Raw genomic sequence first — 13,727 nt, forward strand, 5'->3', positions numbered from 1 at the left:
CAAACAGGAAAAGATTTCCATTGTATCTCCTCAAAAGCTTATTATCTTAATGTTTTTGTGTGTTTGTGTGTGATTGTACTGGAGAAACAAGAGGGAAAAAGGAAAGACAATTGTTTGCTCTGGTTTGAACCACAAAACTGATAAATTTGTCACCTGCCAAAGTGTTGAAAGGGGGGGGGGAATGGCCTAGTAAAAAGTGTGCACTTTCGGGGTTGAAAGACAACCAGTCAGCCATGCAAACCCTTACAGGATGACAATGTATTTTCAAGGGAAAGTTGGCTCGATGGGCAGATGTAGTGACTCATCGAAGAACCGTCCATTTCAACTCACTCGGATGGAACATGGAAGTAGGTTAGGGAGTGTGACAAAGGGCTGGCAGGTTTTCAAAAGGGGACTCAGCTCCATTTTCATCTGTACATCTGTAACGGGCAGTTGCCGATAAGCCTTTTTATATCCCTCAGCAAATTCTCAGGGTCCTTGACCATTTCTCCTTGGTTAACATGATCTATCATAGTGGTTTTCAAGCTTGAATCATCCTGGGGGACTTTGGGGTTCCTCAGAAGCTCATCCAGCCCAGGAATGAATGACAGACAAAGGGCTGTATGTTTCTCGGCATCTAGGCCAGATCTACATCTCATGTTGTACCGGTATGCTCCCATCGTGATGACATTATATCCCTCTTACACATTTATACTTCGCAGTACACACAATGACATCTGTTGCAGTATTTTGGATAATATGGAATAAAAAGCAGGAAATAATGCTAGAAAAGCAGCATATGGGATGCACAGTGTGCCGCAATAGTTATCAGTGCACTTCAATACCGATAACAAGCACTAGCGTAGATCTAGCCCTGGTTAAAAGGATCAGTAACCAAGCCTTAGGAGAGGCATTTTAACTTCTTAGGGCACAACCCTATGCACGTTTTGCCAGACAAAAGTCCTGCAACTTGTGTAATCCTACAACCTACATTCCCCAGCCAGCCATAGCACTTTTATCTGGCTAAACATGCATAGGATTGCGCCCTTAGAAGGCGGGTTTGGGGGGAGGAACCATGCAAAATCTGGGAAACCATCCAGCAATTGGCAGTTGGGTGGGGCAGGGAAAGGGGGCATGGCCATCTGCAGAACCCCAAAGGGCCAGATGTGACCCAAAGGCCCAAGGTAAAGGGTGACAGGAAGGACTTCTCTCTGCCTCAGACCCCAGGGAATGGCTCCCAGTTGGGGAAATACTGGGGTAGATGGACCAGTGGTGTAGTGGAGGCAGGGCTCACAGGGCCGCAGCACCAGCACTTTTTTTATTAGTGGGGATGATGATGGCATCTGCCGCATCCCTCAGCCTTCCTTGTCCCTCTCAGTTTAGCTGCAATCCTGAGCGGGCTTTTCTACAGAAGGCTGTTAATCTGCTGCACCTGCTTGCAGTTTCTTCAAGATCTGAGCACTACACGAGCGCGAGGAGTGTTTTCTTTCCTGCTTTTCCACTATATAAGCCTTAGGTGGCACTGTGGTACAGCAGAATAGTGCAAATACACACAAGGAAATCATGCTCTTTTTTGCCAATTAGAAATAATACCCCATTTTTCCTGCTCTAAAAAACTCAGGAAAAGTGCTCTTTACAAACAGAAGTGAAACTGGGGTGTCGCAATATCATCTAAAGAACCCATAAACAACTGTGAGTAGGAATGACAAGCACACAACAAGTGCCTCTTGTAGAAAACTCAGTATCTTTGTGTGTGTGTATGTGGGGGGGGGGGATTTTCCCAGCAACAATATATTACTCTCTGTTGCAGTGCCAAACATTTTGATGTGGCTTTGGTTTCAATGGGCAATTAAGATCCATTAGCATTGCAAAAGACCTGCTCCTTGTAGAGATGAGAACTGCTAGAACTGGTTTGTTGTTATGGATCAATGCATCTGCCTGACTTTGGGGGCAATCCTTGGGGGCGTGGCTATGGGGACTGTCACGATGAGTGACTGGAGGTCAAAATTTACCACTGCACCCAACATTTCACAGCTGGAAATACAGGGGGTGCATGTAGCACTCTATTTCTCGTACTAAGGATCAGTGTCCAAGCAAATTTGAGCCTCCAACACATTTCTGCACATTGGTGAAGGCTCTACTGCAGATGCTGTCTGCTGTTGTTACACACACACCCCATTCTGTGAGCAGTGAATATTTCCAGGGGTGCAGTGCAGGTGCAGAGGTTTCAGTGGAGGCTGGTGGCTCCTATGTCAGTGGGGCGGTGAATCCACTCCGTTTCAGTCAGAACTCTAAAGGAGCTATCCAAGGTGTGAAGCACCTTGGATAGCTCCTTTAGAGTTCTGACTGGTTCTGACTGAAACCCGGAGCACTGACCCACTGACTTCAGAGCCACCAGCCTCCACTGACAGATGTCCAAGTTTAATTTTCTTCATCTGGAGATCACTAGAGGCTTATTGACATTTTGTAATGCTTGTATTTATGTAGAAATATAGACGTTGAGCATAGCTGGAAGCTCACGGCTTTATGCGCCAACAGACACAGCCCCAAATGTGCTGCTCCCATGCCAGATCTTCCAGGGGAACAGCCTGCCCCCTCTGGGGTGCTCCAGAGCTCCAGCTCAGTTCTTTCTCAGCATCTGATCAGACAAGGCTTTTAATGTGCTATGCTATCGCCTTACCTCGCTTGGGTGATTTTGTGAGCAGTCCACACGGTGTTGGCACGGACCTGCATATGTCCCTTGATTTCCCCTGCTTCACCTGGGGGAAAGCCATTAATCTTCTCAAGCATGCCATAGTATCACAAAGATCCACTGCTCTGATGTCTGACTTCGGGAGTTTGCGGCATTTTTGTGGATTTATGGTTGTGCCGTGCACTGTGACATTGCTGAATGGGCATGTCCTTGTAGGACACTTTTGCTCCCGCTCTGCCATTTCATTTCCAGTAGCCAGTGTAGAAACATGGCTGATAACGTGAGTACATGGAGCCATGGTGAAACTGAAGCACTCCTAGATTTTGGGGGCGCACACATAATTGGAGACAGTCTCATGAATATCTCCTGCTTTGGCTCCATTGCTGTCCAGATGGCTGAATGTGGACATGACACATTTGAGTGCCACTCCAAAATTCAGGAATTGATGTCTGAGTCTCATTCCAAAATGCCAGGTGTGTCCTTTTGCTCCATTCATAGACACCTGGACTTTAACATTCCTCAGAGGGGAGGCAATCCTATTCAGATACCAGCTGGCCATTAAGAACCATCAGCCTACGATTGAGTTTCAGTCTGGCTTGTAGACCTTTAAGAAACATCTGCAGTCATCCTGAACCCATTAAACCTCTGCTATGCTACCCCCAGTCTTTGATGCCATCCCACTCAAATCCCAATTCCATAGCACTTTATTCATTGACATTGCGATGGCCTGTCCTACACAGTTTTAAAAGCAAAACACAACTGGTTTTCTTGGTAGCTGGTGAAAGTTATCTTAGAAAAGCATAGCTGTCCTACAGCAGCTTTCTCCAACCTGGTGCCCTCTGGATGTGTTGGACTGGAGCTCCCATAATTCCAGTGGTCATGCTGACTGGGAATTATGGGAGTTGCGGTCCAACACATCTGGAGAGCACCAAGTTGGAGAAGACTGCCCTACAGGACATAAACAGCTCGAAACACATCTCAGCAGCTTCAGGGCGTGAAATGGCAGGCTGCACATTGGGTGACACCTTAGCATTCATGCGCATGTCTTTACATCCATGTGTTCTAGAGACAAAACACATCATCCACCCTCCCAGCCAGAGATTTGACTTCTAGAGACCTAGGGACGGAGCTGAATCCTGAAGCACAGCACCCCTAGTAACTCACGCTAATGCCATTTTCACCAGGCATCCTCTATAGGCTGAAAAAGAAAAGAAAAAGAGGGACAAAACAGGGAAGCAATGACAAAAAGATAGGGACACTGTCCCAGGTAAATAGGGACAACTAGAGCATATGTGAGTGTGCAGCCTAAAACATTCCCACACAAATCCTATGTATTGCACAAAGGTTCCATGGCAAGCGAGGAGGGCTTTTTCAGTCAGCAGCTAAGTTCAGGTGAAAAAGACTATCTGGTGACAGAAAATGTGAAACATGCTGACCAATCATGAGCCAAGAATTTGATCTCCTGGCAAGAAATGATGCTATTGAATCATGACCAGAGCCCTGCCTGACGCCACTCCCTGGGCCAGTTCATATGATCACTTAGTTTATTTAAGCCACCATGGGTTGTAGCATGTGCCAGCAGCCATTTTGAATATTCAAGCCCCACAGCAAGTGGCCACCGTGTCTTATCATGTTGTCCAAATCCAGTGAAGGTGGGTTGTTGGCATGACTAACAAACCACCAAGAAGCCATAAGCTGTTTTAGGGTTGCACATGGTTTCTTAACAACACCAACAACTCACCCTCACGTGGTCTAGATGACACAATAAGCCACAGTGGCTTGAATATTCAAAATGGCCACCAGCATACACACGATCATGCAAACTGTGTCAGTAAAGGCCAAAGAGATGCCTGCAGCACTTGTTCTCCAGCCGGGTCTACATATGCAGAGGAATGAAATGGTACTAGAATCCAGAGGTGATAGGGTGGACCGTGCCGTGTCAGGGTGCAGGGAGGGTGGGGGAGGGGAATGCCATGTCTGAATGCTCCGTCCCGTAAACAAAACAAGAGCAGCACTTGTTGCAAGTGAAATACTAGAGAAGAAAGCTTTTGCCTGGCCTGCCTCCTTCTATGCTACTTTTCTAATTGCAGGAAGTTTGGTCTTCTTCTGTAGGGGAGCACTCAAAATGTGATCCCCTACTTGCATTTGGAAGCGGTCCAGTCCGTTCTACCACCTCGGGACTCCACCACTTCATTCTGCCGCAAGCATAGACCTGGCTGGAGTCAGGGGTCACCTGGGCTTGGCTTCGCGATTGGTTTTCAGCATCAGTCCTGGAAGATATGAAGTAATCCACAGAAACAGCCTGGGCATGTTTATGGAGATATTTGATGCTGTGGACATGAAACGACCAGGGAGGCTTTTTCAGACTCCCTCTTTCCTAGATAGCAATCCATTATTAATTGCCCTTGATGCTTGGCAGCAATGAGATTGTGAAAATGCCCTGGTGAAGAGTAACATTCCATTTGAGTTTTCAATCACCTCTCTCAGAATTAAAAATGCTCCCTTTCTCCATTCTAAAAGGCCGGTGCCCAACATTTCTTATCTCATGAGAAGAATTGGCCTCTGAAAAGATGCAGGAAAGAAAGGGGAAAGGACCTCACACCGATATGCTGCCGAAGAGAGCAGTCCAAGGCAAGGGGCTTCCTGCCCTCCTGTTCCTCCCGTGGCTGTTGCACTGCTTGGCACGTGAGAAAGGACGTGATAAGCATTCCGCAGTTGGGGAAGCCAAAGACCTGGCGGGTGCATCTCAGCCCCTCCGTTAGCCAAAGTTTTGCAGAAACCAGCAACAGGGCCATCCATCCGCTTGGCCTTGACTTCCCCTTTTGCCTCTCTGCTCTCTGTGAGAAGCCTGTTCTTAAGGATCTTGTTGCCCAAGTGTGAGGACACGCTGCTCTTCCTTTTAAAGGTTTAAACAGGCAACGTTTTCACTGCACTCATAAATAAAGACATTCATGATAGGGCTCAAGATTGGATGTGGCTTTCTGCTGTCAGGCCCTGAAGCCTAAATTGATGATGACACACTCAGGAAACTGCCCATCGTTCTGTTGAATGAGAACATAGGAACATAGTCTAAGGCAGCTTCCTAAGTCAAGACCAATGTTCCACCTAGCCCAGTATTGTCAACACGGACTGGCAGCAGCTCTCCAGGGTTTCAGACACAACATTTCCCAGCCCTACATGGAGATGCGGGGGATTGAACCTGAGACCTTCTGCATGCAAAGCAGGTGCTCTACCACTGAGCCATGGCCCCTCGAGTTGGGGTGGAGGCAGTAGCTGGGCTTGTATATTGCAAGGATTCTCAGGGATGCAGCGCCTTGCAAGATCCAGGGTGTGGGGGTAGCCAGTGACAGGGGGGCAGCAGGACACGTTTGCTCCAATGCCTTGTGTCTCCCCATAGAAATGGATGTCAGCCATTCATATGGGAAAAAGAAAACGGAAAAAGAAAACAGTCAGGAAGACCACAAGGGTGCAGACTGAGCTTTTTCCTTGCCCTTATTGACCCCAGAAGCTACAGACCAGACCTGCTCCTCTCTTCCAGCCTGGGCCCTGTCCTGTGGTCATGCTAGAACATGATAGAATTTCCAGAACTGACTGAGAGACAGAATAATTAATCCATTCTCTGGGGCTGCTTATCTGTCAATGTGTAAGGAGGCAGCACCATTTGTGCAATCATCAGCGTAGATGGTACTTCGCAGAGTAACAGCAGCAGCAACAACAAAAACGCTCCTGTGCCTAGGAGCGTACAGTCTAAATGTTGAAAATGATGGAATGGAAGGGAGGGAAGGGAGGGAGGGAGGAAGACGAGAGGCAGTGAGAAAGTTGAGGGTAAATGGAAGGCATGGAGCTGAAGGTAACAGGGTATGTATGTGAGCATGTGGAGTAAAGATAGGTAAATGAGCGAGGTTCGCGATCACTAGGATTCTCCAAAAATTGCCTCTCCACTTGTCTCATGCCTGATTCCTGTTCATGTTTGCGACCGCTGCTCACTCTGTGCAAATGGGGAAATTGCAAATTGAGAAGTGATCGAATGTGAAATTTGTGCAACTTTCCTCCATCAGCTAAAGCAGAGCCTATTCAGTCTACAGGGGAAATTTGCGCAAATCGGGAAATTTGCGCAAATCGAACTGGGAAAGTTGTGTAACGCAAATGTAAGCACATTGTTCAGCAATTTAGGAATATTTTTGGCAGAGACATGCTCACGACCACATTTGGGCCTTCGAACATGGCGTGTTTGCATGATTTGCAAGCAAAAACAAAATTCCCATACATCCCTAATGTGGAGTTCCACATATTACTATGCTTTGTTGTTGTTTGGGATATACCGTAAGAGTGATCCAAAGGCTTCACTATTGCCTTTGGATGGGATAGACAGATTCTTGATGTGAGCCTCGCTTACTCCTGAGTGGGACCATAAGATGGTCATTCATTGGTGATGGAGCACTGATTATTTCTTTTATATTTCTAGCCCACCCTCTCTCCAAGGCTTAGAGTGGGTTCCAATGACCACATTACCAGAGAGAAACAGATTAAAACAACATATATTAAACCCCATCTGTTTGAAATTGTCCATCATCTCAACAGTTTGATGCAATAAAATGTCCATGACTGTGGACTTTGTCACAGTCATATGAGTAGATCCTTTTAGGATTGGATTAAAGTTCCTGGCACCTTATAAAACTGAGGCTGATTCTCAGGCGAATCTTCAGATTTGTATAAACTAATATTCTTGTATAAACTAATATGTCAGTTTGTCCAGAGATCCAGAAGAAGGAGTGAGCCAGCTCTGGGTTCTCATCAGTTCAGCTTCCAGTAATATTGGTTTTGACAGATGGCTTTGAAATGGCAGATTTATTTTTTGGCTAAGTATTTGCCATCAGTCGCGAAATGTTTAAAATATCTGAGAGTGAGTGACAATATTTATAGAAGAATCCCTGGCAAGTACAAGGCCATTTCCTGGTGCTTGCATTTAAAATGGAGACGGGCTTAGGGTGAAATATGATGGTGTGTAGCAGATCCAAGGAAATTTTGCAGAACGTTTCTTGATCCTGACTGGCATCCTGACCCCAAAGGTATGACTTAAAACTGGGATGGGCAGAAGGTCAATCTCCAGATGTTTTGGACTTCAGTTCCCAGAAGCACTTGCCACCATGGCCAATGGTCAGGAATGCTGGAGTTGAAATCCAAAACATCTGGAGATCTACCTTCTGCCCATCCCTGACTTGGAAGACCTATGCTGATTCTGATGGGCTTTGAACTGAGGCTGCAAAGCCAGCACTGACAACCAGAGGTGCCACTTAGGGAGTGCAGAGGTGGGCATCTCCAGACCCCTCCCATGTTTCAGACCAGTGCACAGATGATTACTGCTCAGAAATCTCTATCTCTGGTCAGTTAAGTAGTTCTTTATTGTAAAGGCTCAATGCAATGCATGCTTAGACAGAAAAAAGGCCTACAGCTCCTATGCTGGCTGGGTAATGCTGTGAGTTCTAGGACCTTTTTTGTGTCTAAACATGCATAGCATTGCAGCCTAAGTGACTATTGCAGGCCATAGACAGACATTTTGTAGCAAGGGGGCAGGTGCTAAGGGTACAGTTAGCAAAGAACAGCCAGCATCCAAACATGTTTGAAGGGTATTTCATTGCATTAAATGTTAATAAAAATAATTATATACAATTTAAAAATAAGGGCCTAGAGTTTGTCAGTTATTCTAGTGCCTTTGCTTTCATTGCCAGAACACCTGAAGGTGGAATGGTACTCCTTACAGAACTGCTGGGTAGCATCATGGAAGCCTTGGACCAGGGGTGGGGAACCTCTTTCAGTCCAAGGGCCAAATTCAATTACAGAGAAACTCTTGGGGGCCACATTCCAGTGGTGGGTGGGGCCAAAGGCAAAGGGGTGGGGTGAAAAATACAAAAAATACCCAAATATCATAGCTTAAAGCTCTTACTGTGGGTAACAAACCCTTAGGAGAGGCATTTCGGAAGCTGCAGCTGGTACAGAACGCGGCAGCTTACCTGATTAAAGGCAGCTGCCGGCACGATCACATCACTTCAGTGCTGAAGGAGTTGCACTGGTTACCAGTCATTTTCCAGGCCAAAGTCAAGGTGTTGGTTTTGACCTTTAAAACCGTATATGGTTCCGGCCCAGCCTATCTTAAGGAGCGCCTCCAGCAACACCAGACAGGCCGCTCAACAAGATCAGCCTCGGATGGCCTTCTCTCTGTCCCATCAGCCAGGATAGCTAGGCTGGTGAGGACGAGAGAGAGGGCCTTCTCTGTGGTGGCCCCCACTCTGTGGCACTCCCTCCCTAGGGAACTCCACCATGCCCCCTCTTTAAAGAGCTTCCGCCACATATTAAAAACGTGGTTGTTCAGGCAGGCATTTGGGGTGGGTTACGGTATTTTTTAGAAATATGATGTTTTAAAGTAGAATTTTATTGTTTTAACACTGTTGTGTTGCTGACATTGCCAAGAGTGGCTGGGTGACTGGCCAGATGGGCAATTAAGAAATTCAATAAATAAATAAATTTCAACCTTTTAGGATGGGGAAAAAATAACACAAATGCTGAGAAACCACCAAATGATAGGGGAAAGGGGGTGTGGCCATCTGGGGCCAATTTGGGACCCCAAGAGGGCCAAAGTTGCCCCCTCCCCGGCCTGAGGTTCCCCACCCATGGCTTAGAGGGCAGACCAGTCAAGAAGCTAGACAAAAATGTTATTGATTCTTATCACAAGATGGAACAGCAACAACTCCTGATTCCACTCAGGTTCAACAAAGGTGCTTCCAGATGGAGGGTTCCTAGAAGTACCAATCAAAAGACATTGTGTAGCTATTCCATCTTTTTCTTAACAAAATTTCTGTTGTAAGAAAAAAGATGGATGAAGCAGTGGGAAAACACAGGAGGGATACAACTGGAACTCGATGTTGGCTGGCCCTCTCCCGTAAAATTCCATAAATGAGGCAGGGTGAATTCTTAATAAAAGCCTCATCCGGAAGCACCCTGCATATATTCAACTGCTGTCCACTATAGTGGTAGCCCTCAATGAGAAGCAAAAGAGGTGGCCATATGGTGGCAGCCATTTTGAATTCCCCACAATTCAGAAGGCACCTAAGATAAGAACAGGGCTTCCTGTGGGTGGAGGAATGTCAGCCATTCTGATTCTATTCTCCCCCCTCCAGTACTTTTGCCTCAGCCCTGAAATAAAAGCTGAAACAAAGAAACACACTGGGAAAATATGAGAGGGTTACAAATGGAAGACAGTTATGTCTGCACCACCACCACCCCATAAAATTCCACCCCATAAAATTTCATGTTTGAGGCAGAGCAACTGAAGAATAAAAGCCTCAATAGGAAGCATCTTACGTCTAGTGCTACCGAGTTATTTAACTGTATAATGACACTATCTAGACATCTCCCCTCAGCCCTTTCTGTTTAAAGAAAGAAATATGTCAGCACTGCTGAAAGATATAATGGTTCAGGTAATCATTCATTCCTCTCTTAATTTGAAAGGCTTCCAAATAACTCTTGGAGTGAGTGATGGTCTGAGTTAAGAAACACTGCTGTCAGTCTTACAAGATACTTACTTACTTACTTACTTATTAAATGCCTCATCAAATACATTTTAAGGTGTTTTACAACTCAAAACATAATAATAAAGGGGGCTCTGCCAAAGTCTCAGAAAATGAACTTGGGTTCTCAGGTGCCCTTTGTGCATTTGCCGATCGTGCCTTCTCAGGAATAGGAAGAAGATGTTATCGGTTGCTGTTAAGTATGCTGGGTATTTAAAGTTTTCCTTGTACAGTAGCTGGAGTCTGCCATGTCTTTTCTCCATCACATTTGACATAGACTCTTTTTCCTGGTTCTAAATGTGGTCATTTTCACACTGAATTGCATCAGTTATAGAAATGTTCATAAACTCTCTTAGCTTTTCCAGGTCAGGCCACTTTGGAATGAGATTCCTCCCCAGGCTTGGATATGGGTGCTCTGCTTTGTCCCAAATTAGAAATTCTGTGGGCAATATTTAGTAAATATCAGTGGTATTGACGTGTAGCTTCAAAGAGCAATGTGTAGTTCATTTTGTCTCAACAGCAACCTCTTAAAATAGTGTTAATTACATAGTAGCAGCAAGAACTGTTTAAAAGGTAGTAAAATAACAAATGAAATGGCAATTTAGAAAACAGATAAAACTACTGGTAAACCAGCACATAAACACAGCCAGTAAAAATGACCTTTCTCACCACCTAACTTCTGTAAACTGCCTAGAGAGCTTTGGCTATGGGGTGGTATAGAAATGCAATTAACAACAGCAACAACAACAACAACAACTCATTAAAAAGCTTAGGCAGATTAAAAGGTCTGAACTGGCACCTAAAACTCATTCCCGTTCAGCTGAGCCGCATGAGCTGTGGTGGTGGCACCAGCAGCCCAACAGTAGCAGTGGTGGGCCCTCCTGGCACACCCCAGACCCAGCATTTGCCCCACTGTGCCAGACGCTGGTGCCCCCTTCCCCTACATGAACAGCAAGAGAGACCCAGCTGCAATGGACCCGTATATTCTTCAGATCAACAGCCCGTGCCCTGAAACTTGAAGTAGGTGGTTGAACATCAGGACCTTCCAGACAAGGCTTTTATCACAGCCCCCCCTTCTGATGTAGGGTGCTTCCAGACAGAGCGGTCCTAGCGCTAACCATTAGAGGAACTGTGCAGCTGTTCCATCTTTTCCTTCCTGAATCGATTTTCCACAGCAAGAGAAAAGATGGAAGGAGCAGTGGGGAAACACGGGAGGGTTACTAGTGGAAGACAATGACGTCCGGACACACGCACCCGATAACATTCTGTAAATGAGAGGACAGGCAGGGGCACCTGTTAAAAAGTAATAACCAACCAGGAGCCCAAGGCACAAATCCCCTTGGGGCAGCCATCTTTCAATTCAGTAAGGTTTGTGCAGGAAATCTTCCTGTGTATCCCTTGTGCTCCTTGAGAATTGCTCTGTGTGTGTGGGGGGTGGGGTGCCATCTGGATTTTCCTCCTTGCGCACCCAAACGTCTTGCCGTTCTACACAGCTAACAGAGTGCATACCAAATATCACATGGACAGCATTTCCAAGCGAAATTGCATGTTTTTGTGCTTTTCCATGTCTGCCCGCTGTTCTCTGGACTCCAGCCATATTCCCCTGGGTTTGGCATTGGTACTTAAAGGATAAGAACATTTTCTACATTCCACCGTTCAAGTAGTTTATGTTTTGATATGGATTTAAAGAGATAGGGTGAAGTTGGACTTCTCTCGAAAAGGACGGGTTTGTTGTTACCTGTTTGATTAGTTAGCTGCACTTGGTACAAACAGGGTAGGGGCCATGGGATATATACATACAGATCATTTCAGTCAAAGCTGTGCCCCAGAAAGGTTGTGGCATGGCTTTGGCTGAACGCTATCAAGGGATTTTTCTGATATGTCCTTCGTTTCCTAAGCTTTGATATGGTGGCAATCCATTGCCACATAATACTTTCTGTGTGATAATGTTTAACCGTTTCAGATACAGAACTGAATTGTGTTTCCTTGTGACGCACACTCTCGCTAGACTTTACTGTGGCTTTTTGGTTGGCTGCAAGCTTGATTACTCAGAGGAAATGTTAGCAATCTCTTGGCTCTGGCCCCATGATCTGCAATTATCCCAGTTAGCTAAAAAGCAAGAAAATATCATGTCATCTTCCAGGGGTGGGCAAAAAGTAGATCTCCAGGTGTTTTGGACTTCAGCTCCCAGCATTCCTGACATTGGCCATCCCATGCTAGCAGGGACTTCTGGGAGTTGAAGTCCAAAACATCTGGAGATCTACCTTCTGCTCACCTATGGACTCTACACTACACATTTAAATCAGTTTCAGATTCAAACCTGCCTTGACTCTCCATCAGTGCCTGAGGAATTATAGTCCCATAGTGGGGCTAGGGATCTCACACACCATCAGCAGCACTCTCCCAAATCTGTGATTCTTTGGGGAAAGCATTCAAAACAGATTCTGCCCAGTTTAACTTTGCAGCATAGGTATGTGCATCCTCAAAGTTACTGATGAGTCACACACAAACTCTTTAATGCTGCACCCAGTTTGTTTGAATGAGAGCAAACAGCGTTTTTTTGTTAACTAAACTGAAACTACAGTTTGTACAGGCTATGGAACACGCGTGGGTAAGAGCCAGGCTTGCCACCACAACCTCACTCTCCCCCCGCCCCCCGCACATTTTGCCACCCTTGACTTGTCATCTGGAACAGGCTTTCAGCTTGTCATTTACCAACATTAGTCATTGAAATTTTGAAAGCAGATGTTCAAACTCTTAATGCTGAAATAAATCTAACACTCTGTATGCAAAGAGAAATTGGAACCCACATTCCCACAGATTCCACATTCAGGTTTGGGTCTGTGGGGCAGGCACTCTGCACATGATCAAGGGAACTCTCATTATGATTACTATGCACTGTATCCCAATTCTGAACTCTGATTTTAAAAATAGGTTCTGCAGTTCTAGCGAAGCCTGGGCTGGATTCAACCTTGATTTGTGTCTGCCAGTTTGCATCATCCAGGGCCATCTTGGGACACTCCATCCCACCAAAACTAGCTTCTAGGTTTGTACAAACCTAGGACTAGCATAGAATCATGTATTTTGCTCTGGACAAAGGTTATTTGGAACTGATGTGTTTATTTATTTTAACTGAAGAAGAAATATTTGAAGTAAATAATGGCTTCTTCTCCTTCTTCTTTTTAGCTTCTGCTCCCGAGCAGCCAGCGCCACCACGCCCCTACCAAGGTGTTCGAGTCAAGGAGCCAGTGAAGGAGCTCCTGAAGAGAAAGCGTGGCAGCACTCAGAATGCAAATGTGGCTGCCGCAGCAACGACGGTAGGAAAAGCCAAACCACAATTCGTGGGCAAGCTTCTCATCTTCTCTGTCTGTCTCTTCATGTGGGTTTCCATCATGTCACCCACACCAACTTGCCGGTTCTACGGTGTGGGGTAGCAGATGAAGAGGACTTGAAGCAAAGGCTCTCTGCCAGCATCACCGGGCAAAATCCAA

At 45.8% G+C, this 13,727-nt stretch overlaps 1 protein-coding gene across 1 annotated transcript in view; it reads left to right on the forward strand.

The window, feature by feature from the left end:
- Positions 1–13,727, forward strand: part of POU2AF1 (POU class 2 homeobox associating factor 1) — a 35,629-nt gene that overhangs the window by 13,798 nt on the left and 8,104 nt on the right. The window contains exon 2 of the mRNA XM_084807210.1: positions 13,423–13,553. Coding sequence (XP_084663336.1) covers positions 13,423–13,553 — 131 coding nt within the window. The remainder of the gene's footprint in view (positions 1–13,422; positions 13,554–13,727) is intronic.

Source organism: Heloderma suspectum, chromosome 6 (genome assembly GCF_057233095.1).
Source record: "Heloderma suspectum isolate Gila_16-S chromosome 6, 16-S_ref, whole genome shotgun sequence".
Classification (NCBI taxonomy): domain Eukaryota; kingdom Metazoa; phylum Chordata; class Lepidosauria; order Squamata; family Helodermatidae; genus Heloderma; species Heloderma suspectum.